At 39.3% G+C, this 14,317-nt stretch overlaps 1 protein-coding gene across 4 annotated transcripts in view; it reads right to left on the bottom strand.

Annotated features, from left to right (window-relative positions):
- Window positions 1–3,288: 3,288 nt before the first annotated feature.
- arhgef2a (Rho guanine nucleotide exchange factor (GEF) 2a) overlaps window positions 3,289–14,317 on the bottom strand; it is a 54,194-nt gene continuing 43,165 nt past the window's right edge. For 3 of the 4 annotated variants that reach the window (XM_072675754.1, XM_072675755.1, XM_072675758.1), the window contains 12 exons: window positions 13,606–13,854; window positions 12,731–12,807; window positions 12,291–12,466; window positions 11,321–11,388; window positions 11,039–11,227; window positions 10,755–10,853; window positions 9,949–9,998; window positions 9,415–9,456; window positions 8,754–8,804; window positions 7,927–8,238; window positions 6,585–6,780; window positions 3,289–5,026 (listed from right to left, as the gene is read on the bottom strand). In XM_072675754.1, coding sequence (XP_072531855.1) covers window positions 4,956–5,026; window positions 6,585–6,780; window positions 7,927–8,238; window positions 8,754–8,804; window positions 9,415–9,456; window positions 9,949–9,998; window positions 10,755–10,853; window positions 11,039–11,227; window positions 11,321–11,388; window positions 12,291–12,466; window positions 12,731–12,807; window positions 13,606–13,854 — 1,580 coding nt within the window. In that variant the 3' untranslated portion in view covers window positions 3,289–4,955. The remainder of the gene's footprint in view (window positions 5,027–6,584; window positions 6,781–7,926; window positions 8,239–8,753; window positions 8,805–9,414; window positions 9,457–9,948; window positions 9,999–10,754; window positions 10,854–11,038; window positions 11,228–11,320; window positions 11,389–12,290; window positions 12,467–12,730; window positions 12,808–13,605; window positions 13,855–14,317) is intronic. The other variant, XM_072675756.1, reaches the window with a different exon arrangement.

Here is a 14,317-nt window from a genome sequence, read left to right as displayed (position 1 = left end):
TGCCCATTCAAGGCCGGATGTGTTGTGCATTCTGAGATGCATTTTCTGCTCATCTACAGTTGTAGAGTGCGATTGGGAGTTACCGTAGCCTTTGTGTCAGCTTGATTTCTTAATGACAGTCAGGCTGGATATTCTGATCAACCAGGTGTTTCCATCTGCAGAGCTGCTGTTCACTGAATCTGTTCTTATTGCACCCTTTTAAAGGAACTCTAGAGACTCTTGAGATGAAAATCCCAGAAGATTTGCAGTTCAGGTCACATTTCTACCTATTCTAATGGCTATAGTGAGCATTATCTGAAGATGCTGGCCTGTATGTGCATGGTTATATGCATTGCACTGCTGCAGTGTTTGAACTGTCAGTGATACATCTCTACGTCATTCCATTCTTATATTATAGCCCATAAGCCATGCTTCCAGCTCCTTAACTATTGAGTTCACTATACAGTATACTATAAAACTCAGAAGCAAGTCTAGGCTCAAGGCATGCATGCATTGTTTGGTGCAAGCACAAAGGTTCTGCCCTACACTGGTGTTTTGGGTTTTCTTTTTTTAGGAATTTGTTCAGTTTATGAGGACAATGGAATCCATCACTACATGAGCAGAGCTCTGAGCATTTCTGCATTTCTTTAACCTCCTAACCTGGGCCAAAACTGTTATTGCAAACGTCTATTACCAAAGAATAACCCCACCAGATTGTACAGAAGACCCTGTAGATACTATGTAATGCACCTTAGAGTGTAGTAAGGGGTTAAAAACACCTCAGGAATCTGGTGTAGACCTTTTGTTGGGTCTTTTCTCAAGAACAACTTTAAAACAACGTTAAGTAAGATATTGGAAAATGAGGCCTGTTGTGTATCATTTCAAAATAATGGGCTGTGTTCAATCTGAATGCCTGGAATGAGCCACACAATGGCTGTGAGTGACCTGTTTATTTTAGGTTTGGAGGTTGAGGAAGACACAGGCCTGGTTTAAGGGCAAAGGTTAACCCCAGGCTCGGCTATAAAAAAAAAAAAAATACATAGGGGACTCCCTACTGAAAATTCAGCTCAGGCCTTCAAGCTTAGGATTTTACATCAGATGTGTCAGGAAAATAAATTACAACTAAACTGAATGAAAACAAAGACAGAAATGTAAACATAAAAACATGCTGATAAGTTTACAACACAATTTTTCTGAGCAGTGTCACAGTACAGGAGGACTACATCCCTTCTTATGAAGCATATTTGATCCATCAGGTGTTACATTTTGAACAGAATGGTTTATTCTGCTTCCCTTAAACGAGAGCAGTCAAGTATTACATGATTTATTGGTTTGCATAGTTCTTAATGTGTATTCATAAAACCGCAGTGACTTCGGACACTGCCGAGAGAGAGAGCAATAGCCAGTTAAATAGGGAGGGCCTCTGAACTCTGTGTGTGTGTGTGTGTGTGTGTGTGTGTGTGTGTGTGTGTGTGTGTGTGTGTGTGTGTGTGTGTGTGTGTGTGTGTGTTTGTGTGTGTGTGTGTGTGTGTGAATGCTGGAGATATTAATACTCGTCTCTTGGCTGACATTGTCCTGTGGATTAGTCACTGGCTAGAGCGAAACATCTAGATTTCAAATGCATCTCTCCTCTTTTCCCAGTGTCCCCCAAGGCCTGGCCACTGCAAATGTGTGTGTGTGTGTGTGTGTGTGTGTGTGTGTGAGAAATTGTGAGTGCAAAACCAGGAGGTACTAATGTCTATATATTGCCAGAGGTATAAGTATTACGGTTTGTGAAGGATCACAACTTTGAATGTGGCTTAACTTTAATGATGTTCCAGAATCTAGTAGTCTAAAGGTCTTCCCTGGACAGTAGTGGACAATAGTTACTCCAACAAAAGCAGGATAAACTGTTTTTTAAAACAATAATTGAGCAGGCGTCCCAATACTTTTGTCCATGTGGTGTAGCATCTGGTGCATTCATATGTGTTTTAGGTGCCTGAGAAAACCCGGTCTGCTCTCTGGGCCAACTCCTTATCTTTGTTTTCACTGATCACCTGTCAGTCTGGGTAAGACACTCCTCTGTGCCCCATTACTCCACCCCATCTCCTTAAAACCCTGTTACTCCACACCATCTCCCCAACACCCCATTACTCCACACCATCTCCCCAACACACCATTACTCCACACCATCTCCCCAACACCCCATTATTCCACACCATTTTCTCAACACCCTGTTACTCCACACCATCTCCCCAATATCCCATTACTCCACCCATCTTCTCAACACCCCATTACTCCACCCAATCTCCTCAACACCCTGTTACTCCACCCCATCTCCCTAATATCCCATTACTCCACCCCATTTCCTCAACACCCTATTACTCCACCCCATCTGCTCAACACCCTGTTACTCCACCCCATCTCCCCAATATCCCATTACTCCACCCCATCTCCCCAACACCCCATTACTCCACCCCATCTCCCCAACACCCCATTACTCCACCCCATCTCCCCAGCACCCCATTATTCCACACCATTTTCTCAACACCCTGTTACTCCACACCATCTCCTCAGCACTCCACTCCCTATCCTCTATGGCTCATTATTCCAGTCCCATCTCCTCAATTTCCACTCCATCTCCTTAGGGGCCCATTACTCTACGTCCATCTCCTCAAAACCCCATTACTCCACCCCATCCCCTCTATACCTTATTACTTCACCTCCATCTCATCAACACCCCATTTCTCCACTCCATTACCCCCCCATCTCAAGGCCCTTTACTTCACCCCATCCCCTCAGTGCCTTAATACTTCACCTCCATCTCCTCAAATTCCCATTACTCCACTCCCCATCCTCAATTTTCACTCCATCTCCTTAAGGGCCCATTATTCCACCTCCATCTTCTCAAAACCCCATTACTCCACCCCATGTCTTGGTTAACTCCTGTGTTAACCTAAGTGAAGGCAATTATTGCATGTGAAATAGATAGTTGGAGACAGATCAGTACAGGTCAGTAAGCGCTGTAAAACTGTATAATACACTAAACTGTTGACAGTGACAGACTTTACATAATGATGTAGATAAATCTTTATCACGCAGAGAGCTACAGCTAACAATGCTAACTAGCTAACACACAGGAGCTCATGCAGGAGTTTGATGCTTGCTCTGGACGAACACCTTCCATACCAAGAGGATTAGAGTTTGTAGAGTTTGTATGTGGAGAACATTATTTAACAATGATTCTCTGAATGAAAAAGAGATTTTATAGATGTGCTTTATTTTAATGGCTGGGAACGGAAGGCGGCTCCAAAGAGTGAAGAAAAAAAGTTTAGATTAAATTCAGATTTATTCATATAGCTTTGTTCCAGTGTTCACATACACTTTTAAAGAATACATCATTAACTCCAACAAAAGTCACCGACTTTAGTTATAATGTAACCAACTGCTGCCCTACTGTAAAAACATTACAGATCTGAAGACAGCGCTTAAAAATATACGGTCACTCATATTAAAACCCTGTAACTTCTACTGTTCTTTACTTTTTGGCACCATTTCAGCTGCCCCATGCTTTGTGTGACCATTCCATTACTATAAGGACCAATAGAAATGGTCCACAATTACTTGGCATTAAATTCTGTTACATTGTCTTGAACATAAACATTTCACTCTTTCTTACAGTCACAATCATCTCTTCAGTCCAACAGCCAACAACTTTAATTTGGAAATCGATAACAATATTCTTTAGTCATAATAGCATTTGAAACAATATTTAAACATTTCAATACATAATCAAATCCTTTCATTTGTATGTAAATAGAAACACTGTACTCATCTTTTCAAATGAGAAGAATTACAAACCTACAAACATACAATAATCTCTGTATTTTGCTTCCTGAATCAAATCTTAAGATACTTCATGTTTAAGAACGACAGTAAGTGATTTATGGCACTGTCGAGTCAAAGTAAAACATTCAAAAACTAAAACAAATAAAAGTGGAAGCAGTTAGCAAGGTCCAATGATGAGATCTTCTTAGCAAATATATCATCTTGTATATACAGGCTACAAAAACAAACTCTATCTGGGCTTAGTGAGTCCTTTGCTGTGAGCTAAAATGACCAGCAAAATATCTACAGCATACTAAAGTCCTCATGCCTACGTAAAGCTGTACTTGCTCAATTAGTGTATGGAAAATCACCTGGTTTTACATTTTAATTGATTCTATTCAAAGTACAGCAAGTACTTTTGGTTTAAGGGTCTTTGTTGATTATGGCTTCTTTCAAAAATGTCTAGCATGTGCTTGAAAGATTTGCAACCGTCCTACAGCAGTGAAAGAATAAATAAATTACAAATAAAGAGCAAAAAAAAAAAAAAGCTTTACCTTTCATTTCCTAAAATGGAATATTTGCACAAGACTCTTTCACTATTACTGAAGAATAAGAACCCCTGCATGTACAGTGGGTGTGGTTTAGCAAGAGTAGAAAGCAGAACACCGACATACAGCGTCTCTGTGCCGTTACCAGGTACCTCCTGAAGATTGGCTTCAGCGACGGTCAAGTCTGGCTGATTTGTGTGTTCATATATAAACATTTAATAAACGTTTCATGCAATATCAAGTGCAGAGTCCTGTTAGTTGTATAAGCCTGCCACATACAAGCCTGCTGTCAAACATGCTGCTTTGGCATATTCTTATTGGTCCACTGTTGTCAAAAGCCAAATGATTGGATTAAAAAACAAAAAAACAAAAGTCAACAAACAAAAAACAAAAATACCAATAGCAAATGATACAATGCCAAAACATCCAAGCTGTAAAACAAAAATCACCAGATTACAATTAAATATGTATATGATTAACTTAATATTGATAGCTATATACTCTTCCTTAGGAGCTCAGAGGAAGACTTTGCTCATACAGTCTTGTGGTTCAAATAGATTTGAGTCTGTTTCATTAAGCTAGACTAGGGTCCAGTTTTAGGTTTTAGGCACCAGTAAAGAATTAGCAGTGTGAGGCATCTTGTTCCCGTGGTTCTGGAGCTGACTCACTCTCCTCTGGAATGTCTTGCAAATCTGGATGGAGAACAAAAATAAAGCAAATTCAGAACAAGGAGTGAAGAAATGCGCTGCTGCATCGTGATGTGCCTTACCTGGAAGTGGAAATTCAACCGAAACATTCAGAACCATGACCATAGAAATAATGCAAAGAGATTTTTAACATTTACATTTATGGCATTTAGCAAACGATCTTCTCCAGAATAACTTACAGACGTGCTTAATTGTCTAGCCAGGAAAATATCCTTTGCTAGTGTAAATAGACAACCACTGAGCTTAGAAGCTTAGAAACCTTAATCCTGTAGGTACTGTACACATTACCCAGTTACAATCCCATTGTCTGCAGATACAACACATACAAGTGCAATCGCGAGCCTTTGAGAAGTGCATTACTCTCCCTCATGAATCTAGATTAGGCCTAGTGTTTAAAAGGCCTTGAGGTAGGGCTGGGCGATATGGTAAAATTACTGAATCACGATATTTAAAGAAAATTTCACGATACGCGATATTCTTCCGATCAGAATAGACGTGATCACAGACAAAATTCATCAGTAGTGATTGATTTTTAAAAACTCTCCCATATTTACTACAGTGATTTTTTTTATTAAAATGTGCTGCACTATTTAGTTAACCAGACAAATTACACTGTTATGAATCATGCAGCTGATGTGTTATTTAAGCATGTATCATATCCTCAATATGCTTAAAAAAGCATATTGTGCATCACGATAAGTAAATTCATGCAATAAAATATTGTCATATTGCCCAGCTCTACCTTGAGGCGACCACAACTTATGCCCTCATAGTACGTGTTACTAAAAAAAGTGCACCAAATTCTTGTTTTTTTTTAAGGTGCATGCTCAGAAATGTTCAACTCGACATCTCCATTAAAAACACACAGTGTTAACCCATATCCAGAAAATGGCTATGTAGCTACTTCACTCATTCTCATTCGCCAGAAAGTACAGTGTCTATGTGTGCAGGTGCGTAGGTGAATGTGATTTATGAGACTGGATGTTGCATTAAATACTGTGAGCATGCACTGTGTGTTCTAACTGAATCAATATCGGTTACATAAGCATGTGTGTAGGCTGCTGTTAGTATTTCATAAGGCTAAAGTTTAGCACACATAGGCTAAGACATTTCTACACAGGCCTTTCTACAACAATAACACTTAACATAATAAAATTGACATTATTATACAGTATAGATTAAATATTAGATAAAAAAAAACAAAATTGTCTAATGGAACTGCTAGAAACTATTTCAAGTGTGAAACATAACTAAACACCTCTCATTGGATAGCACAGTTTAGATAGGTAAAATACACCCTCAATTCACTACGTCTTCGTTGTATTGTAAGAATTTGATGTTCTACAGAAACACTTAAAAGGTTCAATATGTGCAATCCCTTTCTAGTCCGAAGGGAGACTTTTGAGGGAGACTTTTTTAACTCCCACTTTCATGTAAGGAACTGGACACTGCAGACAAGTCTTCACTCTTAAAATGGCCTTTTCACAAGCTGGATGATTAACCCTACGCCCAGATGTCACTTCTGCATTATCACAATACTGACCTCTAGGGCTCTCTGAACGAGGGGACACTTTCACATCTTCGTCATCATCATCATCATCATCATCATCATCATCATCTGAGAGAACATCTACGTCGCTGCAGTCCTGCAGGCAGTCCAACTGATCTATAGACGCTTGGCTGGCCAGTGGTGTGTCAGTGTTTGGGTCGGTCTCGCTCCCTTTACGATGGTGTGGAGCCTGAACGAGGGACAGAGCTGTTACCTTCTAATAAATCATTTATATGACAGATAAAGAATCAGTGGAAAAGAATCAAATAATCAAATATGTAACCCATGAAAACCCTGATGCATTTGATGAAATTTAACACTAGACTATACACTGACATGCAAAAAGTCATAGGACAGGAACTAGTATTGTGTAAGACCTTTTCTAGCTAGACAAACTGCAGCAACTCAACGTGGCATCAATTCCAAGTGGACGAAAGACAAGCCATGCCATCTGGGAAGCCACCCACAGGTCTGCTGCATTTGTAGACGCAGGATCTCGGGTGCGAATGGGCCTCTCCACCACATCCCATGAATGCTTGATTGGGCTCATGTCGGGCACTGCACTGAACTGATGGTGGTTTGTCTGTTCGTCATGTCCTATGACTTTTGGAATGTCAGTGCATCATTACGGAAGTGTGATGTCTGGAAAAAAACTACCTTGTACTTTATGTTTTTAGGATTTTAAACTTAAGGAAGTCAGTGCTATTTGGGTTTACCTGCTCTTACAGTGTGGCGTATGGAACTAGAGGATTTAGAGGTAAATTGGAGGTATCCTGCTTTTCACAAATATTATTCTACAAAAGATGACAACAAAATTAAAAATGAATGCAATGCTATGAATAAGGAAGCTATATGTTTATCTGGAAGAAACTGTTATAACTAATGCAGGTGATTCTAACTGTGCAGGTCCAATGTTACAGATCACCATCCATTAATAAGGGATTATAAATGGCCCACTACATTGAACTGAAATCAATAAATAATAAAAGAATCAATAAAGACCAAACATTAAGAGAGAACACAGTTGATTTTTGACTAAGATATAGAAATTGAGACTACGACTTCCTTTATCAAAATGCTAATCATTACACTGCAGTAGTTTAGATGTAGTGTAATGATTATCATTTTGATTAAGGAAGTCGTAGTCTCCAACTCTATATCTTAGTCTTCCATCTAATAAACTACATGATGCAATGATTCTGTGTTTATTCTAAAAATAATTTTATTTCATTTTAAATAATCAATTAATTAATCTGAACAAAAACTGTTTTTAGATTTCTCCACTAATCCTATATCCATGTTTGAAATGTATAGATAATCTACTATGATGCAGTACCTGTGGAGCAGCTGTTCCTGTGCCGTCCCCCACGGCAACACTGTTGGACTTTAAATCTTTTAATTGTTTCTCTAGCTGAGCTCTTGCTCTCTCGCTGTCCTTTAGCTTGCCCTCGGCTCCCCTTAGCCGGACCAGCTCCTCCTGCAGTAGACTATGCTGCCGCTGGAGCAGGGCCAGTTCCCCCACAGAGCCTACATCGCTGCCTCCATCCCGCGACAGAGATCGCACGGGGCGGGCACCAATTGCGGCCGGAGATACGGAGCTCTCACGCAGGCAGAACTCTAAAATAGAGTCCTGACGTATCACCGCGCCCTGAGGAAGAGGGAAAGACGGATTTGCTTTTTTGAGTCTATTTCAGAATGGACTACACTCAAACTCAATGTGTTAATTAACAACATACATTTTGTGTTAAAACGAGAAACGTAAGTTACATCAAACACCAAACCTTATTCAATTCAATATTTCTTGTATACATCTGTGCATATTTTATATAAAATATATTTTATTGAATATATCTAATTGTATATAATACAGCTTAGTGTAACTGACACTAAACTGTAATTAGAACACATAATGCTAAATCTGGATATGCAGATCTGATGACCAATAACACAATATTATTTTAAGTTGAGTTAATTCAATTTATTTTAAGTGTTGTTTTTAACAAATTTTGTTGGTGTATTTAAATACTACTGAAATTCAGTTGTCTCCCATTCATTTTCAACACTGGTGTGCAGTTAAGGAAATAAATGCAGAACATAATAGTTGTGAGTGTATTCAGATCCATGAATCAGACATGAGTCAGATGCTGTGGGCTAGAATCTGACCTGCAGAGCATGGAGATGAGCACTGAGATTCACCAGCCTCTGAGACACCTCCTGAAAAACACACAAGCCATCAACACAAACAAATCTAACAGAACTGCACTTGCCAGACAAATGCATGTATTTCATTTTCTATACTGTAAACTGTATTAACTTCTTAACTTCTCAGATTTTATTAGCTTTGCATGAGCAGATACTAATACATTTATGTGTATTTCACTCACTCCTTTCAGTTTTAAAACGAAATGTAAATTTAGTCAATGGAATTTCTGAAATCAACAAAAGCATGAGCATTAATGTCCAGATAAGTTAAAAGCATGGAAAGACTTATGTAACAACTTACGAACTACAATATAAATACAATATAAAACACTGAAAATAATTTTCCAGCAAACCAGCTTTCCTTTATGAATAACAGTGTACAATTCCACATTCAAACTGACCAGCAGCCCTAGCTTATATGTGTTTTGGCTTTGTTGCATGAATTTGGCTTGAATACTTTGCTTCGTAGAAATATTCTAAAACTAAGTAATGGTTCCAGAATTTTTTGTTGTCTTTGAAATACCCTTGAGTGTGCACACTTGTGCATTAAAATCATCAAATCTTTTTTCACTGCATGATCCAAACTAAGTCAGTGCTTAAACTGTTCAAACTGACTCTGTACCTCACTTGGTGTCCTATTCTCCATATGATTCCCATTCCCATCCTGTAAGATTAAAGGAATCCATCAGTTCCAATGAATCAAGCAAATATGATGCCCTGATTCAAATACTAATAGCTCATTAAAAAGCCTGTGCTATTGAGATAAAGGACATCAGCCTGGGTGTGCTGTATTATAAATATTGGTTGAAGCAAAGTTTTGTAGCAGTAACATAGCTGCTTCAGAATCATGATAGGGTTTTACATGATTCAGGTTGCCATGGAAACGTGAGTTTCAGACGGTCTTGAATAATGAGTAATTATCCTTTTACAGGACTGCATAAAACTCAATGATAACGTGACACGTCCTCTGCATCTATGTGGTTACTCAGTTTGGTAGTGTAAAAAACGTATTAATGTCTATAGGTACCTAAAAGCTTCAGACAATAAGAACAGACACGGCGGAACCAACAACATAAGTAGTAATGATTGTCTATTTAAATGACAAAACTACTCATAAGAACTACTAGTTTTTCAGTATTTGATTACTGTTTCTTACCTGAGAAGCCACAGAGTCCTGTAAGCCATTCACTAACACCTCTTGTCCATCTGAAACGAAGAAATGGACATGATTAGCCAGAAAGAAAATCATTAAATATTAGTTATTACGAGAACATTTGCGGCTCATTAGAGCCAATATACATTATTATGTATAGTATTATTATGCAAGATGGCACAAGCATGACATTATCATATTATAACCTACAGTCTACATGAGCTGAACTGATCAATATGGATTTTGTATCGCCCCCCCCCCCCCAGATAGTAGACATGTTTTTCTTGTATGTATTTCATTTTTTTCTGTTGTTGCTTCTAAAACTGCTCCAAACCTAAATGGTATTCCATTCATCACCTAAGATAGCCCCCAACTCACTGGTTCATCTAATATGTCATATGTAATTGTATAATAGAAATCTTGTTTGATATATACTGCATCTATTTTCCTGTGGGTTTAATTTAGGCTACAAGCACCAATAACATTTACAACCAAGTTATTTATAAGGTTATTTAACATACATTTCTATTTTACTCTTTAAGTCTGTGACCTTTTGTATCACATCCAGTAATATGGAGTAAGAAGTCGAAGTCTGGAACCAACTAAACCAACCAACCAAATTTTCTTTAATCAACTGCACTTCCATCTCTAGAAATTACAGTCTGACCAATACTCACACTCATGGTCTTACATAATGCATATATGTAATTTGTCTCATACTTTCTTTAACTTTTATTTAATTCTAATATATGAAATGCTAAAAGTTAGGACTAGATACCCTCAGATCATTAGTCTTGCTTCATACTTACTGATGACTAGTGCCCCCGTGTGATTTTGGTGGCCATTGGAACTGCAAGCCAAAGGGACCTCTAAACCAGAGCCTAACAACTGCTCAGTCAGTCTGTCCACTGTTGAGAGAGGAAGAGAGATCCTATTCACTATATGGCGAAGGTTAGTTTATGTAACCGGACTGAAAAAATGAACAGGGAAAAACCAGAAGGCTAGAGAAAGAAGCTGAGATGCTGAAAACGAATGCAATTATGTGGTACATGGTGCCTGAAGCATTGTTGTTCATTTATCATTCCACCCTCACCCTCTGTAATAGCCTGAGTGAGCAGCTGTTCCCCTCGTGTTGCCTGCGGAGTGTCAGCTCTGAACAGGTTTCTGGAGTTTGGTGGTAGCATGACCTCGTGGCCTCCCATGACCTCGGCCAGATCTGAGAACAGGGTCACTCGCTCCTGCAGCAACTCCAACACCTCCCTGTCCTTCTGCTGAATGTCAGCTATGGGAAGAGTGTGAATCCTCAGTTATACCGTTCTACCGACGGTTACCAAACGATCAGGATGTGTGTTGTGTTAAAGGATATAATTCATACCTTTAAGCCTCCGCAACAGTGCTTTGTCCTCTGTCTCAATGAGAGGAAATTCATCTCTTGAGGGACAACTGCAGTGAAAGAAGATTTTCACTTTATGGACAAAAGTATTGTGACACCTGCTGATTTGTTTTCTACTGATATCAAGGGTAATAAAATGACTTTATCCTGCTTTTCCTCTCTCTCTCTACTGTCCAGGGAAGGTGCTCTACTAGATTTTGGAGCACTGCTGTGTGGATTTGATTGCATTCAGAGACAAAACTGTTAGTGAAGTCAGGATGTTGGATGATCACCACCCCACCTCATCCCCAAATCATTCCAAAAGTATTGGATGGAGCACCACCCATCATTCCAGAGAACACAGTTCCACTGCTTTACACCTCAATGCTGGAGGGCTTTAAACTCTTCTAGCCCATGCCTGGCATTAGGCATGGTGCCAATAGGGTCATGTGTATCTGCTCTAGAGTCCTATTCTATTGCTAGTACTTCTCTACAAAAACTGTGCAACATCATGAAGTAGTGAAAGGCATTTGTTAGAAGGGGGGGGGGGGGGGGGGGGGCAGAAACATTTGGACATTTAGTGTACTAGGAGTTTTGCTTTTTTGGATAGAAAGTAGACTGTGATGTTTGAACTCCAGAAACTCAGAACCAATCAAATGTTTCACAATAATTAATGGTCAGTCATGTTTTGTGTAAAGAAAATGTGTATCTAGCTAATTAAGTGAATTCCTGAAGCCTAGCTAGCTACCCTTAACACCTTCATACAAGTTTCAACACCTTCCATATTCCAATTTTCCAATGTGTATGTGGACTGTTTATATAAAATAAACTAAATCTAGTGTTGTTTAGTGTTCAGAGCTAATTCAGATTCAACTGTGTAGCAGCATTGCAGTGAGCTATGCAGAAGGTAAAAGGAATAACTGCTGACAAGTAACTACTGTGTGTTAGTGTGCGTATGCATATGAGTACGCACCAACGAACAGTGTGCTCTATGTGCCGTATCCAGGTGTTCCTGTCCTCTTTGGAAGCTGCATGAAGCTCGTACATCTCTGGTGGACTAAACTCACTGCTGATGAGGAACAGCCCTCGCTCCTGATTGGCTATGTCCCTCACCAAAAGTTTCTGTAAAGAGACTACTGCAGACTTATCCTACAGAAAGAAATAGTAAATAGACAAACAGAGCAGGTGTTACATTGGCAAACCGTGCTGTGTGGAATAAGGCGGATTCAAATCTTCTGAAAGAAGGTCAACTAAGCCTGATCCACAGAATGGAAGATCCTGATCCTGAGTCAGAAACTTTTGTTAAAATAAATGAAGCTGTATGCATAATGTGACGGATGCCAGGGTCACTTCTGTCTACTTTCCTGTGTGCGTCTTTAAGTGAGTCAGTGAACATTATGTCTGTTGACTCACCAAACTTGCAAAGACGTATCTCTGATCTTTCTCTTGCAGAAATACTAGTATGTCAGTCATCAGTAGAACCTGAACATCTACAGAACACAAACAGCACAGGCAATACATTACAACCTCACACTGTTTTACACTTTTGTACATATATGTTCTTGGCTCTAGTGGTAGTACAACAACCCTTAACCTGAGTACAAGTTCAAGATTAAAAATGGAAAAATGAAAATTATACAGAAAAACACCTGCATGCAAAATTGTGAAAAATACAAAGTTCAAGTTGTTTTACTGCTCTGCTTAACCTGCTCTCTCTCTCTCAAACACATACAGTACACAGTCATCCAAAAATGTATTTTCCATTAATGTGCATGTTTTTTTGGGTTTTTTTTGGACAATTGGCAATTTGTGAAGTACAGATCATGTCAACTTTGAGCTGAGGCAAGGGAGGGGAACTTAGTTCGTTTAGTTCTGGGCGGCCTCAGAAGATGAAACTTGAAGCCAGATTCCCCCATTGCTGAGCAAATAGTGTTTTATAGGGAGTAATAATAGTTATAACGAATAATAGTCATAGTAGTAATAATGGAGAGGAGGAGTTTGGGTATGGCCTTTCTCCCTAAATTTAGTTATAACTTTACTAATTCTTTATGCCATTAGTTCCCATGTGACTCATATATGTCAATAACCTCAGTATTGACTGGCTAATCCTCTCACAAGTGAAATGGCGTAAAAATGTCTAGCTCATATAGGTTTACAGGTCCTATGTAAGTCTTTTTCCTTACTTAAAAACTAAAAGTAAAAAAAGAACATTTCAAAAGAGTGTACTCTGACATTTGTTGGCCAGTAAATTACACACACAGTTTTGTCTTGTCTCCCATCCTCTGTACCTTTCAGTCTGGAGCTAGGGGTCTTCCATAGCAGAGTGCCCTCATGGATGAGCTGTCTGCGGAGCAGCTCCGGGGGTCTGAAGAGTGCTCCTGAGCGCAGCTTGGCTTCAGCGCGCGAATCCAGCCTGGAGCGGATCTCCTGCAGCCGTTGAGTGCGCTCCAGTTCCAGCACCTGTTGATCTACGCTACTTAGCAGCTCCCTTATCAGAACCAGGGCTTGCGCCACACCTGCAGCCTCCTCTGCATTGTCTGCAATATTCAACATGTAAATGACATAAACAGTTGCAATTCATATTCATTGAACAAACACACACACAAGCTAGTAGCCCTTAAAGGGTTATTGTTTTCACTTAGCCATACAGTTTAATCAAATGACATAATTACACTTGTTTGTTATATAATGAATTACATCCCTCCCCCCTCTACACTTGGACATCCATGCAAGATTGGTTCATTCCAGCCCTAGCTCCTCACTGGCTACTACAATAAGAGCTCCACTTTATTAGGTGCAATCCAACACTTAAAATAATAACAGGCATTGATCAAAACACAAACAGCCAAGAGCAATGCAGACAAATCTATGCTCAGGCCAAGGCCAAAACCTAAGAGAACACAAGATAGGACTCAGCATAGCCCAGAACTCAGCAAAAACAACAGAGACTTTGCAAAGAGCAAACAGAAATACAGTGTAGGTATGTACGAGTTATTGAGT

This window comes from Salminus brasiliensis, chromosome 3 (genome assembly GCF_030463535.1).
Source record: "Salminus brasiliensis chromosome 3, fSalBra1.hap2, whole genome shotgun sequence".
NCBI classification, from domain to species: domain Eukaryota; kingdom Metazoa; phylum Chordata; class Actinopteri; order Characiformes; family Bryconidae; genus Salminus; species Salminus brasiliensis.
The sequence above is the reverse complement of the archived record's forward strand: the minus strand, read 5'-3'. Positions and strand labels throughout refer to the sequence as shown.